At 41.4% G+C, this 13,632-nt stretch overlaps 2 protein-coding genes across 2 annotated transcripts; one reads left to right on the plus strand and one right to left on the minus strand.

Annotated features, from left to right (window-relative positions):
- Window positions 1-3,913: 3,913 nt before the first annotated feature.
- LOC103340861 (uncharacterized) lies at window positions 3,914-7,352 on the plus strand. Its single transcript, XM_016796331.2, has 2 exons — window positions 3,914-6,597; window positions 6,713-7,352. The coding sequence occupies exons 1-2, from the start codon at window positions 3,939-3,941 to the stop codon at window positions 7,129-7,131; spliced, it is 3,078 nt and encodes a 1,025-aa protein (XP_016651817.2). The 5' UTR covers window positions 3,914-3,938; the 3' UTR covers window positions 7,132-7,352.
- An 84-nt stretch (window positions 7,353-7,436) lies between these two features.
- LOC103340810 (hexokinase-1) lies at window positions 7,437-12,097 on the minus strand. The gene is made up of 9 exons (XM_008244261.3): window positions 11,302-12,097; window positions 10,238-10,388; window positions 9,974-10,156; window positions 9,654-9,728; window positions 9,353-9,508; window positions 9,134-9,232; window positions 8,918-9,048; window positions 8,496-8,577; window positions 7,437-8,175 (listed from the first exon to the last, which is right to left on the minus strand). Exons 1-9 carry the CDS (start codon window positions 11,571-11,573, stop codon window positions 7,828-7,830), a joined length of 1,497 nt encoding a protein of 498 aa, XP_008242483.1. The 5' UTR covers window positions 11,574-12,097; the 3' UTR covers window positions 7,437-7,827.
- Between the last annotated feature and the right edge of the window lie 1,535 nt (window positions 12,098-13,632).

The following is a 13,632-nucleotide window of genomic DNA, read 5'->3' on the forward strand; positions in this document are numbered from 1 at the left end:
CAAAACCTGGTGGTTGAGCCATGTAGACATCTTCGTTGAGAATGCCATGGAGGAAGGCATTTTTGACGTCGAGTTAGCGGAGGGACCAACCTCGAGAGAGGGCAAGAGTAAGAACTGTGCGGATGGTGGCAGGTTTGACAACAGGGCTGAAGGTTTCAGTGTAGTCGATGCCTGGTTGTTGATGAAAACCCTTAGCAACAAGACGGGCTTTGTAGCGCTCAATACGACCATCAGAAGTACGCTTGATTCGAAATACCCATTTACAGCCGACCGTATTTTGAGATGGGGTAGACGGAACAAGAGTCCAAGTGTTATTCTTCAAGATAGCGTTAATTTCTTCAGTCATGGCAGCGCGCCATTCAACATGTTTCTGAGCCTGAGAAAAACAAGTCGGTTCTTGATCGATGCTGCTAAAAGAGCACGAGAAAGGGATACCTAACTGTCCCATCGGTGCGAATTTTGGGATGGAGTGTGCCAGTGCGAGATAGAGTAACCATCCGGTGAGGTGCTTGCTGGTTGGCTGCAACATGAGGCGCGAGCTCAATTGCAACATAGGAGGCAGCAATGCAATAATAGAACAGGATGTTGGGTGCAGTGAGAGCAATAGAACCCGTGGGGCTGATGTAGACACATGATCCGCTGGTTTATGGAGTCGATAAAAGGCGGTGGGATGCGGGTGCATCAACAGAGGCGAGGGGCTGTAGAGGAATTGGGGACCTACGGAGATGGGTTGGGAAGCTGGGCACTGGAAACCGGATGAAGAAGTGGTCTGGTAGGGAAATGGGCTGCACGGGATCAATGGGCAAGTGGGCCACGGGTGGTGGAGGCAGTGGTACAGTAGGAAGTGGAGAAAGGTTTAACGTCACATAAGGGGATAAGGAAGATACCTGCAACTTAGTAAAAGGAAAACAATCTTCATTAAAAATAACATGTCGAGATGTGTAGACACGGCCCATGGATGGGTCAAGGCAACGATAACCCTTGTGATGGAGGCTATAGCTAATGAAAACACATTCCAAGGAACGACTCAGTAACTTGTGATTAACATAAGGACCAAGAAAAAGAAAACAAGAACACCCAAAGACACGGATATGAGAATAAATTGGGGGTTTGGAGAAGAGAACAGAGTAAGGGGTAGACCAATAGGAAAGAGATTAATAAGATGAACAGAGGTTAGAGCAGCTTCGACCCAAAGATTGAGAGGCATGTGAGAAGTGTTTAGGAGAATACGGGTCATGGTGGCAATGTGGCGATGTTTGCGTTCAGCACTGCCCTAATGGCAGCTCAGTCATCCGGGCCACCTCATGGTGGACCTGGCCTCTCCCAAACCTCTCATGTCTCTCGCGGCAATGGTGGTAACGGCCGTAATAACCGTAATGGCCGCAATGGTGGCTGGAACCGCAATGGCTCCCGTCGTGGTGATCGATGGAATGCATTCTCCCCTCAATCCTCTTTTGGCAAACACCTAGTTGGGCTCCCTGGAATGGCCCTCCACAACCCTCGGCTGGTCGTGGCTTTAGCTCACGGCCCCCTTCGGCTGGCCAAGGTGTGTTGGGCCCTCCTCCTTCCAATTGGTGTCCCACCTGCTCTACTACTCAACACACTACTGCTGCTTGCCCCCATCGCTGGATTGACATCTGCCTTATCGTCCTTCACGTGCAACCATTCAATACAGTTTTCTCTTATCCGGACATCCATGCATTATGTATGCATAATGTCAACTAATTGGGCTCCTAGTCTTCAACTCAGATCCTTGACTTATTAAAATAAGAAAATAAAGCAAACAAAAATTTTGGAAATGAAATGCATATATAATTTGCTTCTTGTAAATCGGAAAAATGGAATATAATAAGTTAACCACACCTTTTTCCTCCACAAACTGGTGGTAGATAAAGATAAAGATGCCAAGTTATGACTCATGACAGCTCATTTAGTTTGTTAAGATGTTATGTTTGTTACAGCAGGTTGTTAGGGAAAGTTTAGTACAGCCTTGGTTATATATATACACCTCAAAATGTAAATGTAATTAAGAAAGAAAAGTAAGTAAATGAGAAGAGGATTATTCAGTAAAACTATTCTTCTGTTTTCCTTTGTTTCTCTGATTTCTTTGTTTTCTTTATGGTATCAATTGCCACTGCCTCACGGCACTCTTCGATCCTAATCTCTTCCGCTTCTGTGCTCGGATCTCTGGTTTGATCTCTGATCTGTAAGCAATTGACTGTTGCTGTTCTTTCTCTTGATTCTTTGTCTCCTTCATCTTTGATGGCGTCACCTCTTGAATCATCTTCTCCGATTCCGTCTATCCCCACTCAAAATCCAAATTCTTCCTTTTCAAACCCTAATTCGCCCCAAACCTACACTTCTCTTACGATTCAAAACATCGGTAGCATGGTGCCGATCAAGCTCAAGCGTTCGAATTATCTGCCTTGGTGTGCTCTGTTTGCCCCCATTCTTCGTCGTTACAAGCTTCTTGGACTTATTAATGGAACTGAGCCTTGTCCGGTGCCATTTTTACCGGATCGATCACTCAATCATCTTCTGACGCATCCCTCTTTGTTCTCAAGGTTCCAGTTCTTGTTATTGTCCTTGTCTATATGGATGACATCTTGGTCAGTGGTCCAGATTCATCAGTGTGCAATCTTTTCATCAAGAAACTGAGCTCTTTATTTCCTATAAAGGACTTGGGTCCCTTACATTATTTCTTGGGTCTTGAAGTTCAACGCACCAACGAGGGACTCTTTCTCCATCAAGGTAAATATATGATGGACTTGTTACAAAAGACAAAAATGGAGGGTGCTAAGCCTTGTTCTACACCTCTTGGAACTACCAAACTGGATCACGGTGGTACACCTTTGGAAAATCCCACAGAGTATCGATCCATTGTGGGAGGCCTACAGTATTTAACTTGGACTCGACTGATATCTCATTTGCGATTAATCAAGTCTGCCAATTCATGCATGCTCCAACTGATTCACATATGCAGGCAGCCAAGCGAATACTCAGATTTCTCAAAGGTACACCTTCACATGGTATATGGTTTCATAAAGGTCCTCTCACTCTATCCGCCTACTCTGATGCAGACTGGGCTGGCTGCACTTTTGATAGGAGATCCACGGGTGGATTTTGTGTTTCTTGGCTCCAACTTAGTGAGTGGAGTGCTAAAGCAGCCTACGATCGCTCGTTCGTCTCTAGTGAATATCGATCCCTGGCTCACACTGCTGCTGAAGTTACATGGATCTGCAAAGTCTTTCGAGATTTTGGTTTCTCCTCCTCTGTTAAACCTACCATTTGGTGTGATAACATTTCTGCTATCTCCCTTGCATCAAACCCTGTTTTTCATGCCAGAACCAAACATGTGGAAATTGATTATCATTATATCCGAGAGCTGGTTCTTGCAAATCTGGTTACAGTTCAGTATGTTTGCAGCCAAGACCAGATAGCTGATATTCATACTAAATCTTTGTCTAAGAATCGGTTCCTCTTTCTTCAATCCAAGCTTTCTCTTGGTACTCCTAGTCTTTCCAAGCTCAGCTTGAGGGGGTGTAAAGATAAAGATGCCAAGTCATGACTCATGACAGCTCATTTAGTTTGTTAAGATGTTATGTTTGTTACAGCAGGTTGTTAGGGAAAGTTTAGTACAGCCTTGGTTATATATATACACCTCAAAATGTAAATGTAATTAAGAAAGAAAAGTAAGTAAATGAGAAGAGGATTATTCAATAAAACTATTCTTCTGTTTTCCTTTGTTTCTCTGGTTTCTTTGTTTTCTTTAGTAGAGTCTTGGTCTCCTCCATTGACAGCACCTTTTACACGGTCCACCATTGACCCAGCAAATGACTTTGAAGTCTCCAGTTTCGATATCCTTAAAGGAAATGAGCATCCTCTAATTAACTTGTCCTCAAAACCAGAGTGTTCAAACCGCGGGAACATACCAACTTATGAACCTCCATCACAAAATGACTAAACTCACCCAAACATCTTCTCTCCACACCCATCTCTGCTTCCTTCTCTTCCTCCCCCTCCTCCTCATCAGCCATGCCAACTCTCAGTCATTGCAAGACCAAGAACAAGCTGTCCTGCTAAAACTAAAATCATACTTGCAATCTCCACCGTTCCTCAGCCATTGGATTCCATCAACATCAAACACTTCCCACTGTTCCTGGCGGCCTGAGATCACCTGCACAAACAACTCCGTCACCGGATTGTCTCTGGTCGACATGAACATCACCCTATCAGTTCCACCTTTCATTTGTGATCTCAAGAACCTCACACTCGCTGATCTCAGCTACAACTACTTTCCTGGAGAGTTCCCAAAAGCTCTCTACAACTGTTCAAAGCTAGAGTACTTGGACCTCTCTCAAAACTACTTTGTTGGCAAGATTCCTGACGATATCGACAGCCTGCCTCGGCTTCGATACCTTAGCCTTGCCGGTAACAACTTTTCTGGTGATATACCAGCGGCCATTGGGCGGTTACATGAGCTCAGGAACCTGCAGCTGTTTATGAACGAGTTTAATGGCTCCGTCCCACCAGAAATAGGTAACTTGTCCAATCTTAAAGACCTAAATCTCTCTAGCAATATAAAACTTGTGCCATGGAACATGCCTTCAAATTTCACCCAGTTGAAAAATTTGAAGACTTTATGGATACGAGAATCAAATTTGATCGGACAGCTCCCTAGAACACTCGGGGAAATGGCAGCACTGGAAGAATTGGATTTGGCAAAGAACCGTTTGAATGGGGCAATCCCAAGCGGTTTGTTTCTGTTGAAGAATTTGAGTATAATCTATCTCTTCAAGAACCGCCTGTCTGGGGATATACCTCAAGTGGTTGAAGCATTGAACTTGAAAGTTATTGATCTTTCTGACAACCTTTTAACAGGGCCAATACCAGAAGATTATGGAAAGCTTACCAAGTTAACAGGGTTAGCTTTGTTTTATAATGGTTTTACTGATGAGATTCCAGCAAGCATTGGCCGTCTACCAAATCTCATAGATTTCAAAGTGTACGACAATAACTTGACAGGAACATTGCCTCCGGACTTTGGGAGGTATTCAGAGCTTGAAGGGTTCGAGGTTTCGGGAAATAGGCTCGCTGGTAAACTGCCAGACCATTTGTGTTATTTGGGTAAGCTGGTAGGACTTGTAGCTCATGAGAATAATCTCACTGGGGAGTTACCAAGCTCTCTTGGAAATTGCACTAGTTTGGTGATAGTCAAGGTTTATGATAATGGGTTGTCTGGGAACATTCCTAGTGGCATGTGGACAGCAACAAACTTGAGTCAGGTACTAATGAACAAGAATTCTTTTACCGGTGAGCTTCCTGAGAAAATGTCTTGGAATCTTTCGCGGCTGGAAATCAGAGATAACAGGTTTTCAGGTAAGATTCCAACCGGGGTGTCTTCCTGGACGAATTTGAAGGTTTTTGACGCCGGTAATAACCTTTTTAACGGTACTATCCCTCAGGAACTTACTGCTCTTCCTAGCTTAATCACTCTTTCTCTTTATCAGAATCAGCTTACTGGCTTCCTTCCATCAGAGATTATATCATGGAAATCACTCAACACTCTTAATTTCAGTGGAAATCAACTCTCTGGACCAATTCCAGAGAAACTTGGTCTTCTACCAGTCCTTACTGAACTGGATCTTTCAGAAAACCAACTTTCTGGCCAAATTCCAGCTCTGCTTGGGCGTCTGAAGCTCAACCATTTCAATCTCTCTTCCAATCACCTATCTGGGAAGATCCCATTTGAATTTGAAAATCCTGCTTATGACAGAAGCTTCTTGGACAATCAAGGTCTATGTGCAATTAGCTTATCAGAAAAACTCAGCATATGCAATTCTGAACCCCGGAAGTCCAGCAAAATTTTGTCCAAGTATCTTGTATTGATCATAGCTTTCGGCATACTTTTGTCCTTCTTGGCTTTGTCCTTATCATTCTTCATGGTCAGAGGTTATTGGAAGAGAAACGGATCAGATTCTTATTGGCAGCTCACCTCATTTCAGAGGTTGAATTTCACAGTGTCAAAAATTCTCTCAGGATTGACAGAAAGTAATTTTATTGGAAGTGGCGGATCAGGGAAAGTTTATTGTGTTCCTGTCAATTGTACAGGCGATGTTGTTGCCGTGAAAAATATTTGGAAAGATAAGAAGTTAGAAGAGAAGCTTGAAAAAGAATTTCTTGCAGAAGTCAAGATATTGAGTTCCATTCGACATGCCAACATAGTGAAGCTGATGTGCTGTATATCCAAGGACAATTCAAAACTACTTGTCTATGAGTACTTGGAGAATCGAAGCCTGGATCGATGGCTGAACAAGAGAAACAGGCCATCCAATCTCTCCAGGTCAGTCCACCATGTTGCGCTGGACTGGCCTAAGAGGTTGCATATTGCAGTGGGGGCTGCTCAGGGCCTCTGCTACATGCATCATGACTGTGTGCCACCCGTTGTGCATCGAGACGTGAAATCAAGTAACATCTTGTTAGACTCTGATTTTAATGCAAAAATAGCAGATTTTGGTCTAGCCAAGATGTTGGTCAAGCAAGGAGAACTTGCTACAATGTCAGCTGTTGCTGGCTCCTTTGGCTACATTGCTCCAGGTAAACCTTACACCCTACAAATGTTGAAGTTAGTTCCAAAAGAAATATGTGTTATTTTTCCTCTCTTTCCATTAGCAATCTCACTAGTGTTTTTTTTTTTTTCACTTGAATGCAGAATGTGCTCATACTATACGAGTGAATGAGAAGATTGATGTATATAGTTTTGGGGTCGTCCTTCTGGAGTTAACCACCGGTAGGGAAGCTAATGATGGCGACGAACACACTTCTCTTGCTGAATGGGCATGGCGCCTAGCTCAAGAAGACAACCCTCTTGCTGATGCTTTGGACCAGGACATCAAAGAACCTTGTTACTTGGATGATATGTGCTCCGTTTTCAAACTTGGTATCTACTGCACCGAGAAACTACCATCTGCTAGGCCTTCCATGAAGGATGTTCTGCAAATCTTGCTCCGGTGCAACCACCCGGTAGTTCACATCGAGAAGATCGAGTATATTGCTGCTCCTCTACTAAAGAATTCGAAGCGCAAGCAGATACTGGAAGACTGTGATGGTGGTTTGGTGACAAATGTGTGATAGACTGGGTTGAATTCAACGAGGTAACCAATAAAGGGGAAATAAGACTTTCGTTTCAGATTGGTCTGAAGCTGATCAAATGTACACCATAGGATCCAGAAGGTGGCACTTAGGATAACGAAGAGTATATTCATGCGGCCAAAGAGAAGATGCATCTATTAGGCCAAACTACCCTGTATATTAGTACCATATGTATAATATTAAGAAGAGGACTCTTAAAATTAGCATACGTGTGATACTGGGTGTCCAAACTTCACAACAATCAGTAGGAACAGTAAGTTCCGAACTGCAAAAACAAGAGAAAATTGTTGCTGATAGCCCATAAGAATCCTGTTTTATTTGAAAAAAGAGAGTAGAAAATATTCCGCAAAAAGTAAACTACTCACAGTTTACATCCCCCTATTTTATTACATAATCCAGGAGAAATGAGCTTATGCACTGATAACACAACGCCTACACATCCGTAGAGCAAAACAAGCTGCAGCAAGAAAGCTTAGCCAACTGGCCATTTTGATCCGAATTTGCCAATTACAAGCGTTGAAGGACCATAAATTACGGATGGGATCAAGATCTCTCGAAATAGGAGCTGAGAACAGCTCCAACTGATCCGAAGCAAATAGTGAAAAGATGGGGAAAATGAAATATACAAAAATTGAGAGTGTCACACTTCATTCATCTACCCTAGTCTTGACCCTTTTATGACTCCTCTACCTCAAGGTACTGGGAGTGAGAGGCTGCCAAGAGGGCAGCTCCAATTCCGGAGCCATCGTTTGAGTGCTCGACGGAAATGTGCTCAGCAACTTCATCACCCAGCAACTCCTTGAGAGTGCTCTCCATGCTGGTTCGGAATTCGGTGTAGTGCTCATACAAACCACCATCCAATGCTACAACCGACTTTTGCTTCTCTCCCTCCTTTACTGTGTCTCTACCTAACTTCTTCAGCACTCCCATGATCCCTGCAGCAGAGAGGCGGGCCCCACGAGTGGCAACTATGTCGCATAGCGCCACAACAACCTTTCTCATTTTCAACGAGGTGTTGGAGATCTACAATTATTGACAAACAAACACCACAGACGCATGTCACCTGTCTTGAGATTGACTTAGAAATTCTAAAGAACAATAGAAATTCTAGCCGCGCTTTCTAAAAGTGCATGTTTAAGGATGCCGCAAAAAACACATGACTGTACCATGTTCACTCTATGAAAATGTGATTCAATGAAGGATATAATACTTTCAACCTTTTCTTGCTTTTACTTTTCTTACCTCCCTTCCAAAAGAATTATGAAAAGGAAAAGAAAAACTGAAGTACATTGCACAGCTAGATAACAAAATGATGATTTCATCTAATAGTATGAGCAATGTACCTCCAGGATATCCTTTAGTTTGCTCCCAACCACTCTTAGATCTGGAGACGTGTCATGATGCATGGCAGACATGTCAGGAGTCCTGCGCATATTACAACACCACCATAAAGACTCAGAAAACTCTAAACACTACATAGCAGGCAGTAGAGAACAAGAAGAATAGCCAGAAGGTAAACTCTCAAATACTTACCAGAATCAGATCGATGGGCTAATGGGTAGGATTTAGGTTTTGTATGCAATATTCAATAACCTTTATTAACTTTGCAAGCATGCAACAAAATATTGTACACTCAAGTGACAGTATTTTACAGAAACAAGTCAATTCAAAACATAAAACCAAATTAAATATGAGAACACACAAACACACTTCATGCTAACAATATTTATAAATCAAATGGTCTACAAAAAATATTAGAATATACCTTAGTATGAAGGGAACTTTCAGTTTTGGGGGGACAACATCACCAAAAAAGGAAGCTTCTTCAGCCATCTTGCACAATACTCTGCGCACAATGTCCCCTAAATACATGCCAGAAATGATCTTCTCAAAGATCTGCAAACAAAAATCAATTCCATATTATCGCATGTCCATCAAGCCATCCACATAAGTAGAAACAAGTAAAGGAAAATGCCGTTACCTGATCTCCAGGATTTAAACTCTCAGCATCAAGTGCTTGATCGTATTCTGTCAGTGGAAGGTGTGATGAGCGAAAGTTACCCCACTCCATGTTGATAACCTATTCATGAAAATAAACAATGAATTAGCAATATTCAACCATAGAACTAAACCTTAGCACCAGACAACAAACCATAGTCCCACAATTTGATAGCAAAATTCATATAATAAAAAAACTAACCATCTCTCCTGATTTAGGTAGAAGACCATGCCATTTTGGAATGGCATGAGCCCGTTCTACATAAGCAGCATTTGTCCCAGTGCCCAATATCACAGCAGCAATGACATCCTGATTGTGGTATCTACCTCCTGCTAATGTACCAATTGTATCATTGACCTGCATCAGCCTGGCAAGTTAGGATTGTCCAAAATGATTTAGCACTAAATCACCAACCCATCAAGACAGATACTATATCAAACCAGGTTTAAATTAGCTAGTCAAAGCATAACAGGAAAACCAGAATTGCTGAAACTAGACTTACCAAAGCTGTAACACGCATATCAAGGCCAATTTTTTCCACTGATTTGGTCAGCTCTCCCACCACATCTTGCTCAACCTGCACCAATATTAACAAAGGAAACTGTCAAAGGGGGCACCAACGATAAAAGATTAGTCCAGAGCTACTAAATTTTATTATTGGAACAAATCAATTAGGTACTCAAAGGATAGTAAATAAAGTTTTAGGTAGAACATATGTTAAGAAAGCTCCAATACCCACTTTATCAGGCACAGAGTACTCCAGACGTGATCTACTTGACTAACTACAAACAAAAACCAATATAGCAAGAGGTGTCAAAGTACCGCGTCTTCAATATTGAAGCCTTTTGTCCACTTAATAAGGGTTCCTGATGCGATTGATGTTTGCCACACAGGAAATGAAAAGGTAAAACCCAGCTCCCTTTGTCTACCAGGAGCAGGATGAAAACCTTCTCCTTCCGTAGCAACAAATTTTGCAAGTGCTTCAGCAATAAAATCAAATAATGCCTGAAACCAAGTCGTGATAAATTATTACCAAGTAGGAACAAATCTAATCAGGTTTAAAAGATTGCCTAAAGAAATACTAACTTCTGAAGTCCCAGTCATCAAATTTGGTGGAATTGAAACTTCGTCAAATTCTTGTTTAACAACACGTTTTTCTTTCCCACCAAGCTGTACACGTATGACGCGGAAGTTTGTCCCACCAAGGTCCAATGCATAAAACAGCCCTTGCTCATCCCTGAAAAGATAAGGATGAAAGTAATGGGAAAGTACTACACATCCAATAGGCCCCCAATTAGTCAAACATGTAATAAAGGGGGGAAAAGACACGAAATATGGCTCACACATGGTCAGTCACTCAGCTCAATTTATTAACACAAACCATCAATATAATCTACCCAGTATGACACTTCGATATACTCACATAACGCAGCCCACAAACCATGAAGAACATACTAAAGATGGAAACTAATTAGAGAACAATAAAAGCCCCATCATATGCACATATGGGATAAGGAATTTGCAACCTTGTACGCCTTACCGCAAATTTTAAAAAACCAAGCCATCATTTCTAGATTTAGATCAAATATAAAGGAATTACTTTGAAGCAAACACTTGCATGGGAGCGGCATGTAAATGCACAATTCCTACAATCAATGAACAGAAGCAAACTTGACAACTTCAAATAAATAAAAGAAGAAATAAAGAAGAAATAATCGACCAGGCGACAGAGACTGGAAATCAGACTGTGGAACAAATCAAAAACAGCAAAGGTGATATTGGTAAAAACCTAAGATAAGGAGAAATCAGTGAATACATTATACCCAATACAGAAACATAAAAACCAAGTTCCACGAAATCGCCAAATAAGCATAACATCAACATAACTAACCCGTATTTATTAATCAAAAGAAATAAATGGGTTACGAATTCAAAAATAGAACAGAGAAAAAATCGATCTTTAGTCCTTCTAAAAAGAAATTAACATTAAAGGCCAATAACTCAATCCAAAAACAGACATCGATTGTCACAGTTCAAAATTATCGAACCCAATAAGCCTATTTTATCCAATCCAAAGCTCAAATTAAGACTCTTTCAATCCCAATTATTAAAAAAACAAAATAAAGGGCGGGTGAGATAAATTAGAATACCCAGTGGGGAGGTTATCGACGTAGCTGATGAGCATCTTGAGCTTGCTGCCGCCTTCGGATGCGAGGCCAGCGTGCATTTCCACAGTCATGGCGTCAGCCACCTGTCTCAGCTTCCCGATGGGGGTCCCACACTTATCCTCGAACTCCCTCAGTATCGCCATAGCCCGGGCCCACCTCCCCGAGCTCTTCATACGGTGTCGTACAACCAGCGCCGCCGCAGCACACACCGCCGCCGCGCACACCACTGCCGCCCCCACCGCCACCTTCCCCATCACCACCACCACCAAAACCACCGCTCAAATTACCAAATTGGCCTTTGTTTCTCTCTCAAAAGATGAATCTTTGATTGGTCCTGAATTTGAACTCTTCTGAATCCGATTTTCTGGTCAGGAATCGATTGGCCGATTGAAAGACTCGTGCTTGTATGCTTGCATGCGTATTGGGGAAGTGAGACAGCTGGAGAGAGACAGAGTCCGAGAAAGTGTAAGAATTTGAGAAGATAAAAAGCCCTAAGCTTTAGATCGGACTGGGGAGGGATACAAATGGAAAATCGCTAATCAAGGAATTCCAGCCTAATTTATGGGAAACTAAGCTGTTTTCTCAGCTTTCTCGGAGAAAAAAGGTAGCGAAAAACGCGAGGCGAGAAGCGAGTGAGTGTGTGCATGCTTTAAATGATTTTCTTGGCTCTGTTTGTTTTCTCGGAAAATTTTAGTATTTTTCTTTTTCCTTATTGTCTTTCTGATTTTCTCACATTTTCTAGAAAATAAAAGTTTTTTTTTAATGAACTTAGCACTGGTGTGGCGTCAAATGAATTTCCGTTTTTTTTTGGAGGGTTTGGTTCGGAGGGAAATGGGGAAAAAGGGCATGGTTTTGAGTTAAAATTACGAGATTGACCTGTCAAGCTCTCTGTTTCTATGGACGAACATGATTCCTTGAGGTGGTAGTTTTCAGTTTAGGGAAGGCTGCGTGTGAGGTTCTCCCTCATTCCCATGTGTAAAGTTAGGATTTTCTTAGCTTCCAACCAAAACCTTAAAAATTAAAAACAAAACAAAAGTTGTAACTTTAGTAGTTAAAGCGGTTATTGTTGCAACTGAGATTGATTGTTCAAATTCTCTGTTTTTAATATCGTTTGTGTTAAAAATAAAAATAATAAAAAGGAAAATAATTCATTTCAATTCAAATGTTATATATATATATATATATACACACACATAACATTTTAGAGAAGTATACCTCATCAAGGTTGGAAGATTTATGAGAAAGGAAAAGTAGACTTTCCCTTGTGTGATTCAATCAAAACCTCTGGTAAACAAGAGCAGCAAAAAAGAAAGATGTTTATGATTTAAGGACTGCCCATCACATTACCATCAACTTGAGGGCCCACAGAAAGTGTAAAGATACATGTTAAATCTGAGTTTGATTTTCAAGTTAACAACTATAAACCATCCAAATTGGACTATAATCCAAGTCAGTGATTAGTCATCACTGAAAAAGAAAGTGGGCAAGTTGCCCCTGAGTTTCACTGGACACCAGAAAAAAAAACAGAGGATTCAAATGGAAGCAAGACAGCTATTGGAACAAAACAAATCTCCTGGCTGTTGCTTTTCAATTTTCTTAGTTGTATTGTATCTAACTCGTAGCACGCACGAATGAGGAGAAATTTCGTGTAACTATTGGCTATTGCTTTTGAATTTCTTAGTTGCATTGTTTTTAACTCGTACAATTCACGGAAGAGGAGAATTTTTGTATAACCGTGACATAAAACATCACGTAAGGAGGGAGAAAAAAACGAATGCTCTATGTCGTGGTTGCAAGTAAGTTCTTTTCCACACACACTACAAACATTAGGTTGAATTTAAGATAATCTTCAAAATGGTGGTAAGTTGAGATGAAGATCATGCGACCCTACAAAGCTGCAAGCTTTTGTGTAATGAGAGCATCAAAGATTCAAGTGACTATCTATCAGGGTAGTATTTTAAGCTCCGAGCCAATCCAATTCAATCCAATTCAATCCAATTCGATCCAGACAAGTGTTGAACATAGGCAGATGATTTAGGTCCAGCCAAAATTACTCAATGGGTCCACCCTCTATTTGGTACTTGTCCTTCATATGCGGAGGTTCCATTTCAGTTCCATCAAGAAAAGGAATCCCAAAAAGTGGTCCTAGATTGTTTTCAGAGGCATCTTTTTTCTCTTCTTGGATGTGTTAGTTGTCAGAATGCTATTGCCTTTATCAAAATTGAATTAAAAGAAAAAGGAAAATGGTGAATTTGTCAACTCAGAATTGGTTAAAAGTTTTGTGCTGCCTGCCTTGGGATGGATAGTCCGACA

The sequence above is a fragment of the Prunus mume genome, linkage group LG8, assembly GCF_029339155.1.
Source record: "Prunus mume cultivar Tortuosa linkage group LG8, ASM2933915v1, whole genome shotgun sequence".
In the NCBI taxonomy this organism is placed as follows: domain Eukaryota; kingdom Viridiplantae; phylum Streptophyta; class Magnoliopsida; order Rosales; family Rosaceae; genus Prunus; species Prunus mume.